General features: G+C 53.0%; 1 protein-coding gene across 1 annotated transcript; it reads right to left on the minus strand.

Moving 5' to 3' along the window:
- Nucleotides 1-240: 240 nt before the first annotated feature.
- Nucleotides 241-7,375, minus strand: LOC306815809 (serine/threonine-protein kinase pim-1-like; the record flags this gene model as incomplete). Its single annotated transcript, XM_079332347.1, has 5 exons — nt 241-383; nt 638-814; nt 1,427-1,793; nt 1,998-2,495; nt 7,205-7,375. 5 exons carry the CDS (start codon nt 7,373-7,375, stop codon nt 277-279), a joined length of 1,320 nt encoding a protein of 439 aa, XP_079188473.1. The 3' UTR covers nt 241-276.
- Between the last annotated feature and the right edge of the window lie 13,476 nt (nt 7,376-20,851).

Genomic DNA, 20,851 nt, shown 5'->3' on the forward strand with positions numbered 1-20,851 from the left:
GGGCTGCTTCTCCTTCCCTGGGGGCCAGACCAGGCTGTCTGTGCTCTGCCCAGGGACTCAGCCATCACTGAACCAGGACAGGTAAAACCAGGTCGAATGGTGGCTGCCAGCACTTGCAAGACCAGCTCAGCTCCAGAACAGATGCTCCCATCTGATGACCCCTGCTCCATGGTACAAAAAATCTGGGTTTCTTTGCTTCTTGTGACCAAGAGATGTGTGTAGCTGCTTAATCAAAGGCTCCTGGATTAAATGGTGCCTGTGAATCTCTCCCATCTTCTAGGGCAGATGAACATCCTGCAGCCAAGGGTCATGGAACAGATCTTCCACAGATGGCCTGTCCAAGGAGCGCATGGATAAACACCAGCTGATAACATCTCGGCACTCTGGGGAGAGAAACCAGCAAGCACCAGTCAGCTGGAGAAGGACCCTGTTTGCTTTGCCCCACTGATCCCATGCCCAGGCTCTGCTGGATGTGCTCAGAACTGGGCCTAAACTTTCCAGACAACTCCCTGTTTTGGAGGAGAGCAGAAGAGCAGGACATGAGCCACCTCCTCAGCAGCTGCCAGAGCAGGATGCTCATGAGCCCACTGCTGTCTCCCAGCACTGGTATTCCCCGTGCCCAGAGATGAAGATCCACCTTGAGAGAGCCCTTGTGGGAACTTGAGCTGGCCCTGGATGATGCCCCGGCCCCTCCTGAACGGGTGCTTCCCGCAGACCATCTGGTACAGCACGATGCCCAGGGACCAGATCGTTGCTGCCTCGCCGTGGTAGCATTTGAGCTGGATCCATTCAGGGGGGCTGTAGGATGGTGTTCCTATGGAATACAGATGGAGCTCATCAGGGGAATGCTGCTGCTCCCAGAGCCTGGCCCCAGCATCCCTGGGCATGGGGGGGCTGCAGCAGTGGCACAGGGGGTGACCTGCTGCCTCCTTGAGAGCACCTGGCTCTTGTGTACAAATCTGGGGTTGGAAAAGAAGCCACTGGTATTGGGAGAGGGCAGTAGAAGCCCTGGGAAGGCCCAGCTAGGACACACAGAAGAAAAACCCACCCAGTGGTGGGAAAAACCCACTCTCCTCCCTGCTTGCATTGCCCCCAGAAAACACTAATAAGCTAAGGCAAACAAGGGCAGCAAAGCAGTCCAAGCCCTTCCTCGCCTGCACACCAAACTGAGCAGTGCCCAGGTCTGACCCCCCTCTCTGCCACCCCCATGGGGTTTGTGTCAGGCTGGCTGCCCCAGCTCCAGCCACGGCTGAGTGGCTGGTGAATGAGGTTGGCAGAGCTGGCAGCTGGCCCCCCTCTGACCCCCACCCAAGAGCAACTTGGCTGCAGAAGCAATGCCATGGCCTGCAGCAAAGGGGGAAATCCCTGGTGCCACAGCCAGGCTGGGCAATGAGATGCCCAGGAGCATCTCCCAGGTTCAGCTCACCTGCAAACTGGGTGTAGACTGTGTCCTGGAGGAAGGTGCCACAGCCGAAGTCAATTAGTTTGAGCTGCCCGCTGTCCAGGTCGATGATGATGTTGGCCGGTTTGATGTCCCTGTGCAGGACCCCGCAGCTGCTGCAGTGACGCACGGCCTCCAGCACCTGGCGAAACAGCCCTCGCGCCTCCTCCTCCGGCAGGAATCTCCGAGCCGTGATGAAATCACGGAGGTCCTGACATCGCTCTGGACGCTCCATCACCAGCAAGAAGCAGCTGGGCAGCTCAAACCACTCCAGCAGCTGAATGACTCCAGGGAACCCAGTGGACACCTTGTCGAGCAGCACGATCTCCAGGGGCGCACGGGCGCCGTCGGGCTGTGCGAGGAGCACGATGCCGTCAGTGGGGCTGAGGCCCTGCCAGGGCTCTGGGGCTCCTCAGCCAGCCCGGGATGCTCTGCACCCCCCGCTCACCCCACGCCCGCTCTCCCTGCAGGGCTCCCGGCGGCTCCCACCCTGCCGGGCCCCGGCTCCTCGCCGCCCGGCACGCCCCGGCTTCTGCCGCTGGCCCCACTCACTCACCAGCTCGCCCCAGTGCTGGATGCGATTCCTGGGCACGCGCTTGATGGCGACCTGCGAGCCAAGGGGCAGCAGCGGGCTGAGCTCGCCGCCCAGCACGCCGCGCTCCAGCCTCCCCTTCCTCGTCTTCTTCTTCCTCCTCCTCCTCCTCCCTCCTCCTCCGCCCCTGCCACTCACCGGGGTGCCATCCGCGAGCCGGGTGCCCGAGAAGACGCTGCCAAAGCCGCCGCTCCCCAGCAGCGAACCCATCCGGTACCGCTCCTGCAACGCCTCCTGCGCCTTCCCTGCGGGCAACACGCGGCTGTCAGCGCTCGGCCCGGGGCCAGACACGGCCCCCGAGCGCCCCCTGAGCGTCCTGGGCTGGGCATCCCCACCCGCCCCGGGCCCCGGCGGAGCTCGGGCCGGGGGAGCCTCGGCGGGGGTGGCGGGAGTGGCCACCCCGCGTGTGCCCTCCGCGGGTCCCGGGAGGAGCCGGAGACGGGGCCGGGGCCGGGGCTGGGACTGGGGCTGGGACTGGGACTGGGACTGGGACTGGGACTGGGACTGGGGCTGGAGCTGGAGCTGGAGCTGGGACTGGGACTGGGACTGGGGCTCGGGCTGGAGCTGGGACTGGGACTGGGACTGGGACTGGGACTGGGACTGGGACTGGGACTGGGGCTGGGGCTGGAGCTGGGACTGGGACTGGGACTGGGACTGGGGCTCGGGCTGGAGCCGGGGCTGGGGCTGGGACTGGGACTGGGGCTGGAGCTGGAGCTGGGGCTGGAGCTGGAGCTGGAACTGGAGCTGGAGCTGGAGCCGGAGCCAGGGCTGGGGCCGGGACAAGCGGAGCCAAAGAAAAGTGATGCCTCCCCAGCCCCAGGCACTGTTGCCCAGCCAACAGCGCCACAGCCAGGACAGCGAGAGCCGGGCGGAGACGAGACCGCGGCGAGACGAGCGGGGCCGGGGGCGGGGATGGCGACGGGGCAGGGGCAGCCCCGCCCGGGGCCGGGGGCGGGCTCGGAACATGGCCCGGAAGGGGAAGAGGGGAGAAGGGAAAAGAGGGAGAGGATCCGGGAACGGAACACCGGGGAAGAGGGTGCGGGAATGTGGGACAGGGAGAGGAGGAACAAGAGATCCAGAGGATCTGTAGACTCGCTGCTTCTACTGCCGCTGCTGCTGCTGCTGCTGCTGCTGCTGCTGCTGCTAAAGCAACTGAAGCGCCGTGGCCGTTTGTCCGTGTGTTCGTTTCTCCGTGTGTTCGCTCGTCCGCGTGTCCGTTCCACGCTCGCCCCACTCGCCCCATGGCCGAGCCCCGCGCGCCCCGGGGGCAGCCCCTGAGTCTGTCCCGGAACGAGAACTTTGCCCTGTTGAGCCAAGCCCCAAGTCCTGACTCCCGCACGGTGACACGGGAATCCCCTGGGTCCCTGCTGTGCATTGGTCCTGCTGAGGCTCAGACACTCTCAGGGCTCATTCCCTGGCTGGAGGATTCCTGCCCTAGCCAAGACCTGCACTTATGTCTCCAGCATTGCTTTCCAACAAAACCAGGGCAAGGCAAACTGTTTATAGCTTATGGTATTTTAGAGTGTCTAAGACTCACAAGTCATTGATCTTAGAGGTGAGATCCATTTGGACTTAATGGCATGGAGAAGCAGTGCAACACTAAAACACTAGAAAAGGGGAGCATAGAAATAAACACATGAAAACATCTTGGATTGTTTCTTTCCATTTTCATTTCACTTCTGGAAAGCTGTTTGTTTTCCAAGAATCTTCTCCACAGTCCTGTCTGCTCTTTTCAAGAGCCTTTCATTGAGAAGGAGGTCCAGCTTCTGTCACAGGCTGTGCCACCAATGCAGCTTCTCTTGGTTTTCCACACTGTGTCTGCAGCACGAGTCCTGCAGCAAAACAGGGCAAATGTTTGGAGAACTTGACAACTTATCCTTTCTTTTCCTTGTGGACTGGGCAGTTGTGCCATTGGTAAGGTTTTCATTGTGATGATTCCAAGCTTGGAAAACAGGAGGTGGTACCAGGAATTGTTAGGGAATGCAACCCTGACTGAACTCAGAGAAAAAATCTCCAGAGCTTCCAGCTGGAAGTGGAGAGTTGTGTGATAATCATTCCCGCGTCTCCATGGACACCTGCAGAGTAACCTAGACCGTGAAAATGGGCTGACAGCCGTAGTTTGTTTCTGTGCTCAGTTTAGATCATTCTACATCTCTTGCACTGGTATAAATCAAGAGCACAATCTGTTCATGATAAGCACTAGACCAAGCTGGACCGCTCAGAGTAGATGACAAAAAGAATCTAAAAAGGGGAAATGCAGGTGAACTTTGTGGACTTGGTGAACATTGTCTACAAGAAGGGTAGTTTTTTCTAATAATTTCTACTCCATTCCTTATGCTTTTATCCTTCTGAGAAGGCCATTTGCATCCCAGATTCCTCATCAAAGGAGAACCCTGAGCTTGTGGAACTGTGTGTCTCTGCTCCTCTCAGGGGCACTCAGAGTGAGACAGTAACAATTTTGAAGCAGTTGTATTAAAGCAAAAGCAGTTATTAAGTAGAGATTGATATCATTCACCCAAACCAAAAACTTTGGCTCAGCCTGGAGCAGTGTCCTTGAGGGGTTTCCCCACTCCAGGGAGGAAGGCCCACACTCCCCAAGGAGGGGAATGTCAGGACACGCTGCTGTTACAATCTGGGATAGGGCTTTTCCAGCCTGGGGTGCTGCCCTGTCACTCAGATGTGCCCAGGCTGTGTCAGCTCAGCAGCTCTGCTGAAGTTCTCAGTGGTGGCACTTGGTTGTTCCTTTCTCTGGGGATTTTCCCAGCTCTGCCACAGCTTCAGCTCCCTCTCAGGATGTTGAACTTTAAGATGGAGGAGTCGGGCTGGTTTCAGCATTATTCACCCCAAAAGCAGCGTGACCCCCTCCTTCATTTCCCGCTGGGGGCTTTGCCAACAGAGCCTTGTTGGAGCTGTTGGAGCCCATTACAGGCAGAGCCTCCTGCTCCAGCAGGAACTGCCTTTCCTGGGCCACGGCCAGGCCAGGTCCTGCTGCAGGAAAAGTCCCAGGCAGCCCCAACACAGGGAAGGGCTCGGGGACAAGTGCAGAGTGCCGTGGTGGGAGCTGTGCCAGGGAAAGCCTGAGACAGCAAAGGCACCTTGGCAGCAGCAGCTGCTTCCAGGGCATGGCCAGAAGCCTCTCTTGGCAAGCTGGCCTGGTGGCCACCAGTGCAGAGCTGCTGCCTCGGGTCATTTCTGGCTGGGCTCTGCAAAGCCACTTGTGCTCCAGGAACCTGCCTGGGAAGCAATTGGCCCCAGCACCTTGGGGACAAGATATTAATGACAAAACTGTTCATCCCTGCAGAGACAGGACAGGCACAGAGGATGGGGAGAGCCAGGGCCAGGGACATGGCTGCAATGGTGATGGCTGTGAGGTCACTGTCACTGCAGCAGCCTGGCTGGCCCTCAGCAGACATTCTGGTCAGAAGTGTTGTGAGGTCACCCAGCACATCAGATAGCCCACACAACAGGAATTCCATCCTTGGGGAGGGCAGGGGTTTCACCATGTCAGCTTGCACAAAGCTCCTGCTCCTGGAGCATTTCTGGCATGGGGCATCCACTTCTCTATGGTAGGACCCACAGCTGGTCTGTGGATTAGAGAGGGTTAATGAATGAGGTTTGTATTCTCTGACCAAGGCTATTGGTATGGAAGAAGAAAAGAAGGAAAAAGAAGATAACCAGGGAAGAAAACCTTGCAGCTGGGGACAGTATTTTTAGAAAGGCCATAGGAAGAACAGAAGTGAAGATTTTTCTGCTAATGATTGTTATGTTGATTTATTGTAGCAATGAAGAAACTGTAAACTGTGTAGAGGGTATAAAAGACAGCATGCTATTGTAATAAACAGATTGGGCCACCTGAAGTGTGGAGTGTCTATGTGTGTCACACCCGCCTATGCAGCAACACTTCTCTGGAAAAGCAGTTGCAGTTTTGTGCCACTGTCATTGTAAAATATTTCCTCCTTCTAACAAATGTAAATACACCCTGATTCAGTTTAAAGATATGGACCCTTGTTTTGTCACTGAAAGATTTGGGAGAAAATCAAAGTCCATTTTTCTTAGACTTTGACCACTATGTTTCCATTTTCAAAGACCTTGGAGAGGACTCAAAAATCTCCCCAGACTGGGTTTGGAGGCCTCATCACATCAGCATCAGGCAGAGTCTGAGGGGCCTGGGCTCAGTGGAGACTGAGGACAGAACAGAAAGAGCCCTGTATAAGCAACTGAAACATTTATTACATACTAGTCAACATAACTTACCTAAATATGAGCTAAATAATCTCTTAGAGTGGACCGTACTTAATTTTCCTAATGCAGACAGGTCTTTGCTCTTTACCAAAGATTTCTGGGAGACAGTCGGGATAAAATTGTTTAATCAAGTTTCTCGCCGAGATATGGCTGCAGCAGAGCTAGTCCCGGCTTGTCGGACTCTCGTGGAGCTCTTTACCGCCACAGCCGGGCTGGCTCTGCCCGTGGCGCCTTCCACGGCCAAATCCACCCCTGCCGCAAGCCATGTGCGCCCAGTCCCCCCCAAACCCCGCAGCATCCCCTCCCCCAGCCTCTGCCGCCGCGTCTGCACCCCGGGTCCTGCCTGCCCAGCCCGTCCCGCTCCCCCAGACCCCGTGCCACCCCCCGCCGCTCCCGGGGCTTCCACCATGCCGCCCGGCTCCCCCGCTCCACCGGCTCCCCATCCCATCCACGTGAACCGAGCCGCGGTGTCCGCCCCCAATCTCCCCGCGTGTGCCCCCGCGCTGCCCGTTACCGGTCCTGCTCAGCCCCGCCCCCGCGTCCGTCACTGCCGTGGCTCCGCCCCTTAGCCCCGCCCCTGCACATCCCCTGCCGCCGTAATCGCCTCCACCCCGCCCCCCGCTGCTGACATCACACCGACCCCACCCCTTCCTCGCTCCTGGAGGCCTCGCGGCCCCTCCCCCAAGGCGCGGCGCTGCCGCCATCCCGCGCGTTTTCCAACCGGCCTTGCTATCCCAGCCAGCAGCGGCGAGCCCCGTACCCAGCCGCGAGGCGGGGGGGGCTCACCCTGAATCCCCCCCCGCTGCCCGTGCCCCCCCCTCCGCTCATGCCACCGCCGGAACCTTTTCCGGCGATGCCTCGGCTCGGCTCCCCAGCCCGTACGTCCCGGCTCAGCCCCGGCCAGCAGCGCTCCCCGGGGAGCTCCCGACCCGCCCTCCCGTCCAGAGCGCGGCTGCAGCCGCGTCGCCGGCCCGCCTGCCTTCTCTCGCCCCTCCACCCGAGCCGTCGCTGCACAGCTGCTGTCCGGTGCCGGCGCTGCCGTCGCGGTGCCCCGTCCCCGACCCTCCCGAGCAGCCCGCGTTCCCCGCGCCGCTGCCCATCGCCGCCGCGGTCCCGGATCCGGCCGTGCCGCCTTCACCGCAGCCCCGCCTCCGGCCCGCCGCGCTCCAGCCACGCTCTCGCCTACAGCACCGCAACCCAACCCGGGACCAGAATTCTCCAGTTCAGCCTTATTATCACACCCTGGAACACTCGCTATAAAAGACAGAGGGGGAGGTGATGTCACAGCACCCCCGTTAATAATGGAAAAACAAGGAACTATTTTACACCTGCCAGAAACAGCTCAGGAAAAGAATGGAGTTGTATGGATTGTGTGAATGCATGTTATTTTTCTTTTGTTTTAGTTTTTGTAGTCAAGCTTTACCTGTAAGTCAACCAAAGACAAAATATGTGGGTTAATTTAGCCAAGTCTGCAGGCTCTGATACCATTTGCCTATCTAACACAAGTCCTGAAAAACCCTTTTCAACCTGTTTAGTTGGAGTACCTTTCCCAAAAGGTTTTGATAATGTTACTCTTGAGAGGTACTGGCCTTACCATGATCCTCATGCTCTTTCAGATCCCAGCCAAAAATATCAAACTTATATTGACAATTCTAAAGTTGACAAATCTGATCTCCAAGAGCTTGAAATCTTAGGTTCAGTAACTATGAACAGTTGTTATTTCTTTCATCTCATGGAAGGAGACAGTCCTCATTTAAATGTTACCCCATATCATCCAGTTTATAGCAATGTGACTTTTTGGTGTAATCAAACTAAACTTCTCACATATTTTGAGTCACACGCAAGTCGATTTAGCAAACTTCCAATACAATTTCCCAAGGGAATTTGGCTCATTTGTGGAGACAGAGCATGGCAGGGCATATCTTCATATATAGAAGGTGGCCCCTGTGCACTTGGACAACTTACCATAACAGCCCCCAGTGTTAAAGAGGTGGTCAAAAAGAAAAGGAGAAAAATCAGATCCTCCACAGCACATCATTTTGAAAGTGACTTCGCCCATGGAACTCTGACACGACAATTATCACAAGCATTTTTTTACCTCAGGTGAGCACTACATTTGCTCTGAGACAGTTAAATCAGTTGGGATGTTGGCTCAGTAAAGAAGTAAATGCCACATCAATTGCAATTAGTGACTTGTTGACAGATGAAGAAGCAGTGAAACATGCCACTCTACAAAACAGAGCAGCCCTTGACTTCCTTTTACAAGCTCATGGGTATGGCTGTGAAGATTTTCAAGGATTGTGTTGCATGAATTTATCAGATAATTCTGTTTCCATTCCTCAACAGTTGCAAAATTTGAAGGATTTAGCTAACCAAATTACTACAAGTGATCCAACCTGGCTAGACAGGTTGTTCGAAGGTTGGATCTTTGCCTCTTGGCTAAAGCAACTTTGTAAAATAGGCTTGTTTATTCTATTAGTAATAGTTGTGTTATTAGTGTTTTTACCCTGCATACTCCAGTGTATAAGGAAAATAATGACCAAGACAGTTTCTAATATTTTTGTTGTTCAATGAAATGGGGGAGATGGTGGTGAAGGAATAGCAAAGACTTATGAATGCCTAGCAAGCAGTTCTGAAACAATAGATGAAATAGAGATGTTAGCAGTATTTGACATGGATGCTGAAAATAGTTATTTTAAGGTTTGAGGCCTCTTCCTTTGTTTAGATAAAACCAAATACAACACATGCCAAAGAACCAACAGACATCCTGTCCCAAGCCTGTCAGGAAAGATCTCAAGATAAGGGTAAAGTCATAAAACATGGTAATTTAGTTGTTCCTATAGGTTGCATGCAAATATTAGGAAATTAGTATATTTTAATAGATTGGTTATTGGAATTTAGAATATTCATTATGGAATAATACTTATTGTACTGCAAATGGAAAATCCTTCTACTTCTCTCTTCTCCCTACTTCTCTTATCTTCTGTTTCTACTTCTCTCTTCTCTCCTCTCCTGTTCCTGTTTCTCTTCTCTTCCTTTACCGCTTCTCCTCTCCACTCTTATTACCTCTAATCTCTAATTTTTCTCTAAGCTCTCTCTTATACCCACGCCCTATAATAAAATACAACCCTGAAGAACAGCAAATAATAAGCTCCTGAGTCTGTCCCGCGACCGCCCAGAAACCCCCCGGTCCCACAGCCTGTCTGTCATTAAAGTGTGTCTGAAGGTGTTTTGCAGTTAGGGAGTGCATTAAAAATGCCACTTGAGTCAGTGCTGAGCTTCAGTGACAAAAATGCCTCCAAGCTGCTGTTGCTTTGAACGTGCAGAACCAAAGTCCTGCCAAAACACAGCAGTGGTGATTTGCTGATGCTGTGTCTGGCTCTGTTGCCGTGGAATGGTTATGGAGCAGTGAAAAAACACCAACAAGACACTCCCTTGTTTGGTGCAGAAAAGAGCAAGAAAGAACAATTTATTGAAAGAAACCATTGCCTTAAATAAGACAGTTAGTGGAAAACAAAATAAAAACAGATAATTGGTCAGAGAAGGAGACACCTCTCCTCCCTGACTTTCTCATGGACCTTGCAGGTGTTTATCTCTGTTATGATTACTTGTGTTATGTCTCTAGCTTGGGAAAAATCCTGGCTAAAGGCTGAGAAAGTTTCATGGCCTGAGAAAAATACTTAAAACTTGAGAAAAAGCCTAGCTAAAATGTGCCTAGGCCTTCAGCAGTGCCCACAATTCTCCATTGTAATTTTTAAAAAAGAAAAGAAAGAGAAGTGTTTGTAATTCTCCACAGGGCCCTTTGTCAAAGGAGAACAAACACCACTCCTCAGGAGATTTCTGGATACCTGGAGTGCCTAGGGAACTCTTCACAACTGGTGCTTTTAACAAACTTAATTCTAAAACTTAATTCTAATTACAATAACAAAACCCATCACCATTCACCAAACTTATCAAACAGTGAAAAATCCACCACTAAGTAATTATTCTAATACAACAATGAAAACTATATCAACAGTTCCAACATGAACAGATGAATGTCCATTCTCTGCTTGAAGAGGGATCACCTGGTCAGTGTTTTCTCTGGTTGGTGTTTGGTGAGCTGGTCAGCATGTGAAAGCTGAGCTGTGATCACACTCTGCCCCTGGTGCAGGTCAGGGCAGACACCTTGATGGTCAGTAGCAAAGACCCAGGCATGTCTCATCTGAAGCCTGAAATGAGGCAAAGGTGATTCACAATAACTGGATTGGTTAGATCTTTCCTTTCTCTTTTTCCAATTTCGCTGTCCTACAATAGGAACAGCATCAGGCACAGGCACAGGAAAAGCCTGAGCCTCTCTCATTTGGATATCATCATTGCAAGTTTTCAGCTCTTCCCTTAGAACAAGGGAATAGAGCTCAGAAACATCTGCCCCAGCGCTCCCTCCTCCCATGCCCACTGCAGGAATGAAACCAGCCCCCGCTGCTCCCCCTTTGAAGTGAGGACAAAGCCATCGCTGCTGTCAGCACAGGGTGGGAGCTGCGAAGCAGCTGGAAATGCCGATGGGAGGGGTCCGTTCGTGGGGTCCAGCGCTGGGCTCAGCACCGCTCCCGGGTGAACGAATGGAGAAACTGAGGGAAGAAGAGAAGGCAGCCCCACCTCTGCTGAGGCAGAGAAGGGCAGCCCAGACCCTGCTCGGGCGGGCAGGTCGGTCTCCAGCACCGGAGAGGAGGGAGGCGCCGGCAGCAGCTCCTTCTCTGGGGTGGCTGGTGCCGACGGCTCCTCTCAGCAGGCGGGTCACGGTCAGACGGCACCGGGGACGGACGGGCCAGCATCACCCGCACCTTTTCAGGGGGAGGCTCTGCCCCGGCAGGCGGATCGAGCGGCGGCACCGGCACGGTGGAGGGGCCGGCTGACGGCACCTCCTTCTCGGCAGCGAGCGGCCCCACAAGGGCGGGGGCCGCCCCCCCAGGCAGCGCTGGCTGCACGGGGGCTGCTCCAGCCGGGGCCGCTCCGAGCCGGCAGCGCCCAGCGCCGTCAGCGCGGCAGGACACGCCTGCTGCCCTGGCCTGGGGCGGGCCCGCAGGCGGCAAGGGGCTCGGCCCCGCGGCCGGGCCGCCCGCGATCTGCGGCGGTTCCGCGGGGGTGGTCGCGTAGGGCAGCAGTGCTGCACGCAGGGCCGTTGTTTGCCATGACACAGCTACGAGTAACAATTGCTCCAGCACACCAGGCGGAATAGCTGCGTTTGCGCTGTGCCTGATCCAGAGCCTGTCTCTCCCCCCTCGCCCGTGTCCATTAATCTCTGACTAATGGTCACCCAGGCGTGCACCAGAGGGGAAAGTGAGACATCCCCTCCCCGAAGGGCTTTAAACAATCGGTCTCCCAACTCTCCCCAAGCCTTTCAAGAAAAAGCCATTTCTTGGTCCTGGCGTAGGGGGGGGAACGAGAACAGTACCTTTCTCGGATGGGGGAGAAAACAGTCGAGACGCTGCTCGCAGCTCTCGCTGTCCAGGCTCGTCGGCGCTCGGCTCCGCACGACTCCGCGCTGCAGGGACTCCCGCTCCGCCGCCGCTCCGCAGTTCAAATCGCAGTTCCGATCGCGCTCACTCGGTGGGAGAGGAGAAAAGCCAATGATTTCTGCGGGTTTCCCGTCCTGCCGTAGTCAGGCGGGTCTCCGCGATGTCCCAGATGGCTCTCGACTCCCGCCGCGATCCCGGCTCTGGTCCTGGCCCCAGGTTCGCAGCCCTGGTTTTCTGGGTTTCAGTCTGCTCGGTGCAGCTCTGGCTACAAACCCCAGCACGGGCCCCACCCCGGTTAGGACAGGCCTCCAGGGTCCATCCCGGTTTTTGCAGGCTGTCAGCTCTGAGTTTTCCCAGTGCTGTTGGTCGGTCAGAGATCGCTGAGGGCGATCCCGATCCACTCGAGTAACAATCTCTCGGTGGGATATTCATATGTTGGTGTGGAGAAAGATACGGAGCAGTGAAAAAACAGCAAAAAGACACTCTCTTACTTGGTGCAGGAAAGAGCAAGAAAGAGCAAATTATTAAAAGAAACCATTGCCTTAAGACAATTCGTGGAAAACAAAATGCAGAGAGATCATTGATCAGAGAAGGAGACACGTCTCCTCCCTGACTTTCTCATGGACTTTGCAGGTGTTTATCTCTTTTATGATTCTTTCACTTGTGTTTACAATAAAGAAGAAATCTCTAGCATGGGAAAAATCCTGGCTAGAGGCTGAGAAAGTTTCATGGCCTGAGCAAAATACTTAGAACTTGAGAGAAAGGCCTAGCTAAAATGTGCCTAGGCCTCCAGCAGTGTCCACAACCGGGACTGGCACCGGCTGTGGGGATTGGTTGTGGCTTTAGATCTTCCCAGAGCAGAGCAGCTGCTGGCTGCTGTAAAGTTGTTTCTTGTGAAGGCACGTCAGGCTCCAAAGGCAAAGAGCCCAAGGCTCTCCAGTCCCTGTTCAATCTCTCTGCCATAAAGTCCCGATGGAAGCAGGAGCAGCTCTCTGCTGCAAGAGGTCGAAGCTGCGGCTGGTGCAGAGTCTCCAGAGGCAGATGCTCCCTGGCCTTTCTTCTTCTGTTCTTTTCTTCTTCATCTTCCTCTTCTTCTTCTCTCATGTGCTGGTAGTGGTGATGATGATTGTGGTGGAGAGGACAGAGTAAAGAGAGAGGAGTGAAAAAGAGCTCTGACTCCAATACGGGGATTTTTTTTTGACAAATTACCCAATGAGCCAAAACCATAAAAATGACAAATTTCTCCTAAGCCTATAAGAATTCCCTAACACTAAAGTCTACATATAACTTGTGCATATGGCCTATCTGTTCTATGTGAAGAATATATAAAATATTCCTACTATAATTTTATTTTGTCTAGAACTAAGTTTTTAATGTCTCAATGCAGCCACTGTTTTATAGGACATTCCACGGCTTTTACTTTTCATAGTATTTAAAACATATTTCTATGAACTTCACACTAAGATTTAAACTTCTACTTCATATTTATGCTACTTAATACTTCTAATTCCTTATACTAAAACTTAGACCTCTATTTCATGTCTGTGTGGTTTCGTGTATTTTAATTTCTCAACACATTTTTAATTTAATTCTTGCATACTATTCTCTCTTGGAGGGAGTCAGAGAGGCTTCTCTGTTCCACTCTCCCACAATCGGGAATGGGGACAGGGACAGAGAGTGGGGACTGGGAAAGGGACATCAGAACTGGAATGGAAACAGGAAAAGGAAATTGAAATATGGGAACACAACAGGAAATATGGAAATAGAAACTGGGGAGAAAATATGGCATGGGGATTTAGAATATAGGACAGGGAACAGACATAGGGATAGGGCAACAGGATTGGGAATGGGAATATGGGAAGGGGACTGGAAATATAGAAATGGAAATATGGGAATGGGACTGGGATCAGGAATACTAGAAGGGGAACAGGACAGAGAATATGGGACTGGGAATATGTGAATGGTAACCAGGCAGAGAATACAGGACAGGGAATCGATCTCAACTGGGACAGGGGCAGGAGTGGTGTGAGACAGGAATGGGCTGGGGACAAGGGCAGTGACAGTGGGGAGAGGAGGATCCTGGACAGGGGACAGCGGGAGCTGGGTCAGGGGGAAACGAGGAGGGTGTCAGGGCAGGGGGTCCTTGATCAGCTGCCCCAGAACCTCCGTCAGCATCTCCCAGTGCAGCCAGAGCCGCTGGGCCTGGGGTGCCCAAAACCCTGAGCAACCCATAAGGAAACCTGAAGTGCCTGGAACACAGGGTCCCCCACATCCTCTGGAATATGCCCCTGTGTCTGCAGGCATGTCTCAGTTCAATGTCTTCATTTTTACCCCGGTCCTGGGTGTCTGGGAAGAACAAAGAGAAATGCAAAGAAAATCCAGGTCACAGGGAGCCAGCACAAAGCTTTTCCTGCACTCGGGGCACTCACAGGGATTCTCTCAGTGGAGACTCCATTGGTGTCTGGTGAAGGTGGAGCTCTGTGAGAAGCTCTTCCCACACTCGGGACACTCGTAGGGTCTCTCCCCAGTGTGGATGCGCTGGTGGGTGATGAGGTGGGAGTTTCTCTTGAATCCCTTCCCGCAGTTGTGGCAGGAGAAGGGCCTCTCATCCCAGTGAGTGCGATAGTGCCTCAGAAGGCTGGACCTGCTCTGAAACCTCTTCCTGCATTTATTACACTTGTAGGGTCTCTCCCCTGTGTGGATGAGTCGGTGGGCGATGAGGTTGGAGTTGTGATTGAAGCTCTTCCCACAGTCGGGGCAGCAGAAGGGCCTGTCCCCTGTGTGAATGCGATAGTGCTTGAGGAGACTTGAGCGAGTTTGAAACCTCTTCCTGCATTTATCACACTCATAAGGCCTCTCCCCAGTGTGGATCCTCTTGTGCACAGTCAGGTCTGAGCTCAATCTGAATCTCTTCCCACATTCTCCACACTCGTAGGGCCTCTCCCCCGTGTGGCTCCTCCGGTGTTTGATCATCTCTGATCTCCTCCTGAAGCCCTTCCCACATTCTGAGCACTTGTGGGGCTTCTCCCCATGGTGAAGCTGCTCACGCAGCCCCAGCTCCGAGCTCCGGCCGCCTCCCCGGCCCGGGCTGGCTCTTTCCTGCTGGGATCCCCGGGCTGTGCGTTTGCAGCCCCTCCTGCTGCGGGATCTGCGGGGCTTTTCCTCCCCGTTGCATTCCTGCGCCGTGGAGCCGCTGCAAACGGCCTCTTGCCCGAGGCTGTGCCGCGGGGATTTGTCCTCCCTGCTGTCCGTGCTCAGCTCCTTGTCTGGGGGAGGAAGGACAAGGACAGGATGGGATTTGCCTCCCTGGCAGAGGGAAGGGCAAGGAGATCCCCCCAGGGCTGTGCTGCAGCCGGGGCCATGCTGGGCTGGGAGATGGAGCAGGACACAGGGGGAAAGGGGCACTGACTTCCTCCTCACCTGCCTGCGGCTCTCGGGCCATCCTCCTCATCCTCACAGCCTCCTCCTCCACCTCCTCAATGCAGCCAAAGAAATCCTGGTTTGAGGGGAAAACAAGGGCTGAGCGCGTTGGGTTTGATGGTGGCGCTGCCCAAGGGCAGCTGGAGCAGTCAGCGCCCCTTTCAGCCTCGGGGGCCCGGAGCCCGCTCAGCACCAACCTCCCGCACCCCTCCAGGCTGCCGGGGGTCCCGCGGCTCCGGGATCGCCCCTCTGCGCTCTCCCCGCTCCGGGGCTCCCGCCTTCTCCCCCCCCGGCTCTGCCGGGGATCCCCAGGACCGATATCGCCCCCTCCCCGCCAATATCGGGCGATCAACACGTCAGAACCACCAAAATCCCTGCACGGGCATTTCCGGCTCGGCTTTGGGCTCCTGAAAGATCCAAACATCCCTTGAAATGAAAAATAAAACCCTCCCGGAGCCCCCCATGATGGATTTGGGGCGAGCTCCCCCTCCCCGCTCACCTGCGGCATTTTGGGGGGCGATGGTCCTGGACCCGGAGAAGCTGCGAAGTGATCGAACGGGAGTGAAAAGCGCGTGGTTCCAAAATCGCTCCTCCTCTTCCTGCCGCTCTTCCTGTGTCCCTCCTCTTCCTCCCGCTGCTTCTCTTCCGTCTCTTCCCACTCCTCCTCTTCCTCCCGCTCCTGTTCCTCTCCCAGCGCAGCCAGAGCCGCTGGAACTGGGGTGCCCAACGCCCTGAGCAACCCCCAGGTCCCTCCCAGGACCCCTCAAATCCCTGGAACCGAGCGTCCCCCGCATCCCCTAGAAGATCCCCCCGTGTCCCCAAGCAGGTCGTTATTTAACATCTCTATTTTTATTCTGGTTTGGGGTGTTTGGGAAGGACAAAGGGAAATGCAAAGAAAATCCAGGCCACGGGGAGGATGTGCAGCCCCCAGCCAGGTGTCTTCCCAACACGGATCAGCAGCACCAGGGCTCAGGGGGGCTCTGCCCACCGGGGGTCCCTGGGGATCATCCAGCGCGGATCCTGCCATGGGGATGGAGCTGCAGCAGGGCACTGTCTTGGTTTGACAGACAGGTGTCTGCTGAGGAGCTCTGGAGCTTCTCTTGAAACGGAAAATGTAAACTCCCTCCCTCTAAATGAATATGACTTGGAAATTGAGGAGTTGCCTGCCAAAGATATGGGATTTAGAATAGCAGTTTTTCACTGGGAAATGAAAATGAAAGTCTAGTAATATGAAGACCAAAACACAGGCAAGGTCAGAATGCAGCCTGTAACCCTGTTGCTCAGGGTGTTGGTTACAGTCTGAATAATGGCACCTGTAGTTTTCTTGGCGTGACAGATGTGGTTTTGTTGGAGCAATGATTTTGGAGAAGGGTGTAGTTACTTTTTTAACATGTAGTGGTGATGATGAAAAGCCTGGTCTTCTTTTGGGAATTTAGTGGGAAAGGCTGCTCTGATGTTTCAAATTTCAAAAAGAAATCCTTGGCTTTTCCCCTTGCCTGCGGCATCTCCCATAAGGTATAACTCCTTGTGGGGAGGAGTTCTGAGGGATGGGTCATGGCAGAGATAAGGAGCCCTGCTCCACCTGGTTTCAGCAGATGCTGATAGAATGTATACTTCTGCTTGCATCTTGCATGGCAACTTAAGAAATGATCTACTCCTTATTCTATTACCATCTGCATCATACCTTAATTAACCTTAATTAATTAAAGAATTACTGTTCTTTAAACTCTGCTATATATTTTTATCCACAGTGAAACTTTACACACAATTCCTACTGAAGATTAGGTTTTTGTGTGGTACTCAATGGATTTCTTTATCTTTCTACATTACCTACTAAGTGTAACTGGGTTTTTGAGCAAAAACAATTGTATGGTTGGGTTTGCCTTTGCTTGAGGTGGGCCTAATCTAAACAGTCTTAAAATACCTTTTATGTGTACTACAGGGAGTTTATCCCCATGCACTGTGTGCAAGGCTTCAGACTTGGCAGGATTTGCTTGAGTGATGGACTCTCAGGTGTTGACTATTTAGGTGGGTTTTGTTAAGTTCATTTCTCAGTTTTTGGACGTTTCCCTGCCAAGTGCCTTTAGGGTAGTTTTAAGTAGTCTGTTGTACAGTTCAACTTTCCTGGCAGCTGGTGTGTGGTAAGGGATATGATCTATTTATTCAATATCCTGGTTTTTGGCTGAGGTGTTTCTAAGGCTGTTCTTGAAATGGGTCCTGTAGTCAGACGATTCTCTCAGGGGTGCTGTGTCTTTATAGGACTTGCTTTTTTGGGCTTCAGACGGTGTTTTGAGTAGTAGTCTGAGGTACAGGGTAGGTTTCTAATGATCTAGTGGTGGCTTCTACAATTGTGCTCATGTAGCACTTGCCTTGGGGGGTTTGAGGCAGTGTGATGTAGTTCATTTGCTGGGCTTCTTTATACTTATATTTGGAATACTGCCCCCCATATTAGAGAGGCTTTATCGGTTTGGCTTGCTTGATTTTAGCACATGTCTTACAGTTATGGATAACTTGAGAAATGCAATTTATAGTTAAAATCTGCTTTTCAGTTTTGTGCCTACTTATAGGTGGCATTTTTGCCTTGATGGCTTGAGGCAGTATGAGCCTATTGAGCTAGGAACAACTCTCCCTTATGTTGCTGATTTAAATTTATTGGTGAGGTCTCTATTTTTGCAGCTTGATCTACTTGCTCCTTGTTTTAGTGTTCTTTATTTGCCTGATTTTTGGGGACGTGGCCGTCTACATGATGGACATTTAAAGAGAGTTTGTCTGAGTGGCAATGTTTTTGCACTCATCAGCAGCCTCAATTGGTTTTCCTTTATGTTGCTAGCTGGCCTTTTTTCACCTTTCTAGCTAACTCCACAGAGCATTGGTTACTATATATGATTCAGTACAAAGGTACAGCTTTGGCCAGTTGTCTCTGGTCTGGGTGAAGTTTTGTTGCTGTTCAGGGCCACAGCTGCAATTGTTGTTCTTAGGGTGACCAGGTGGAGAGAGCTCACAATGCAGCTGCACTCAGGAATGCATTCTCTACAACCCTATGGCCCCTAGGAAAGCTTGTGTTTCCTTCTTGCTGGTTGGTGGAGACACTGTGATGATCTCATTGATCATTTCAGGGGGATCTGGCTCTGTCCATCTTGCCACTCTCCTCCCAGGAACTGGATCTCTCAGGCAGGTCCCTTGACTTTGCTCTTCTCCATGGTGAAACCTCCTTCCAGCAGAATCTGGATGATTTTCTCTCCTTTCTCAAATACTTTTATTGCCATGTTACCCCACACAATGATGTTATTGATGTATTGCAGATGTTTTGTAGCTTTACCCTTTTCCAGTGCAGCCTGGATCAGCCCGTGGCAGATGGTGGGGCTGTGTTTCCACCCCTGGGGCAGTCGGTTCCAGGTGTGCTGCACGTCCCTCCAGGTGAAAGCAAACTGAGGCCTGCACTCTGCTGCCAAAGGGATGGAGTAAAATGCATTGGCAATGTCAATGGAGCCACTTTGCTGCCTTGGGCTCCAGCTCCTCCTGGAGATCCAGCGTGTCCGGCACGGCAGCGCTCAGCACTGGAGAATCAACGACTGGGAGAGAGAGGGGGTCTGCTGACTGCTGATCAGAATCCAAATTTACTCTCAGCTACATGTGCTTATATACCATTTTTAGGAAAGTTGGTAATTTTTTCTACATTGATTGAGTTAAACATCACAGAGACAAGATTACCCATTTTCCAACATAACTGTTTGATTCATTCTTCTTTCCTGTCACCAGTTTTGATCCAATCTTCATGGAGCCTTCAAAGCTCTGTTTGCTCTTGCCAGGGCATCTTGGTTATCAAGCTGCTTATGCTAATTAAATTCACAGCACTCTGTCTTAGCTCCCACAGTGCAGTGTTTGGTGCTGTGCCATCCCCAGGGCAGTGTCCCAGGGCAGCTCTCAGTGTCCCCAGCAGGTCACGCTGTCCAGTGCAGCCGTGCCAGCGGTCACTGCGCACTCGGGGCAGGCTGGGCTGGACGGGGCTCGGGGCAGAAACGCCGCCCCCGGGACTGGGGTCTCCCCCTGCCTCTGGGCCCAGCCCCTGGTGGCAGCGCCTTGGGCAGGGCACGGGGCTGCTGCTGGCCCAGGGGGACATGCCTTGCCTCCTGCCAGCTGCCTTGGCCTCTCTCATGCCTGTCCCACATCCCTGGGGCTCCTGTCCCTGCTGCTCCCCAACACCTTCACTGCCCCCATCAAAGCCCCACTCAACCTCTGCACTGTGACCTCTGGAAAGAAAGAAAGGATGAGAGAAAGGAAGTGTTGTCAGTTGACCCTGGCTGGATGCCAGGCACCCACCAGAGCTGCTCTCTCACTCCCCTCCAGAGATGGACCAGAGACGGAAAACAGAATGAAGGTTTCATGGGTTGAAATAAGGACTGGGACTGATTACTCAGCAAATGCCATCATGGGAAAAACAGGTTCATAATTTGAAATATTAATTTAATTTCTTCCTCTCCAAATCAGAGCAGGATAATGAGATGTAAAAGATAGATTTAAAAACACCTTCTGCCCATCCTTCCTTCCTTCTCAGCCCTATCTCCTGCCCCAGTGCATGCAGGGATACAGGGAATGGGGGTTCTGCTCAGTTCATGTGTTGTTTCTCCTGCTGCTCGGGGAGAGGAGTCGTTCCCCTGCTGCACCAAGGGGTCCCTCCCAGAGACGCTTCTCCATGAACTTGTCCAAGGTGAGTTCATCTCACAGACAGCAGTTCTTCACAAACTGCTCCATTGTGGGTCACACTTGCATGAGCTCACAAGTCCTGCCAGGACCCTGCTCCAGCATGGGCTCCTCTCTACACAGGTTTGCAGGTCCCTGCCAGGTCCCTGCTCCAGCACAGGTTTCTCATGGGGTCCCAGCCTCCTCTCAGGCATCCCCCTGCTCCGGCACGGGCTCCTCCAGGCGCTGCAGGTGCATCTCTGCACTCCGTGCCCTCCATGGGCTGCAGGGGCCCGGCTGCCTCAGCACAGGCTGCACCATGGAATGTCAGGGCAATCAGCTCCAGCCCCTGGAGCAGCTCCTGCCCCTCCTCCTGCCCTGCCAGTGTGCACACTTATGCCTCTCTCATGTTTTCACCCTGCCTTTCCCTGGTCACAGTTACAGGTACACGATAATCAATTTTCTTTTTTTTCATTCTGTTATCCCAAAGGTGTTTCCACCATTTCTATGTGGCCCAGACTTGGCCAGAGGCAGGTCCATCCTGGAGCTGGCTGGTGCTGACTCTGCAGGACATGGAGGAGCAGCTGCTTCCAGCAGCCTCTCACAGAAGGGACTCATGGAGCCTGGCTATGCAAACCTAGTATACGTGTGGAAGGGTTTTTATTAACATTATTATTTCTTTAATTATTTTTATTTATATTTAATTAAAACCTTTCTGTTTCTACAGGTGGGCTGTAGAAAGTCTTCTGCAAGAATGAATGTCAAGCTGATGTATGGGTCTATACAGTTTGGATTAAACCCCCCAAGTATTTACAAGTACTATGAATTTGTTAGGGGTTTTTTTGGGAGGGCACTGCTCTTATATGTATTTTTTTTTTAGTCTCCCATCTCAACTGGCCAATTTAGCATTGGTTGGACTATGAGAAAGAGAAAAGAATAAGCAAAAAGGACTAATGATGTGTTGTGTTGACACTGCTT

Source organism: Erithacus rubecula (genome assembly GCF_903797595.1).
Source record: "Erithacus rubecula genome assembly, contig: scaffold_238_arrow_ctg1, whole genome shotgun sequence".
NCBI lineage: Eukaryota > Metazoa > Chordata > Aves > Passeriformes > Muscicapidae > Erithacus > Erithacus rubecula.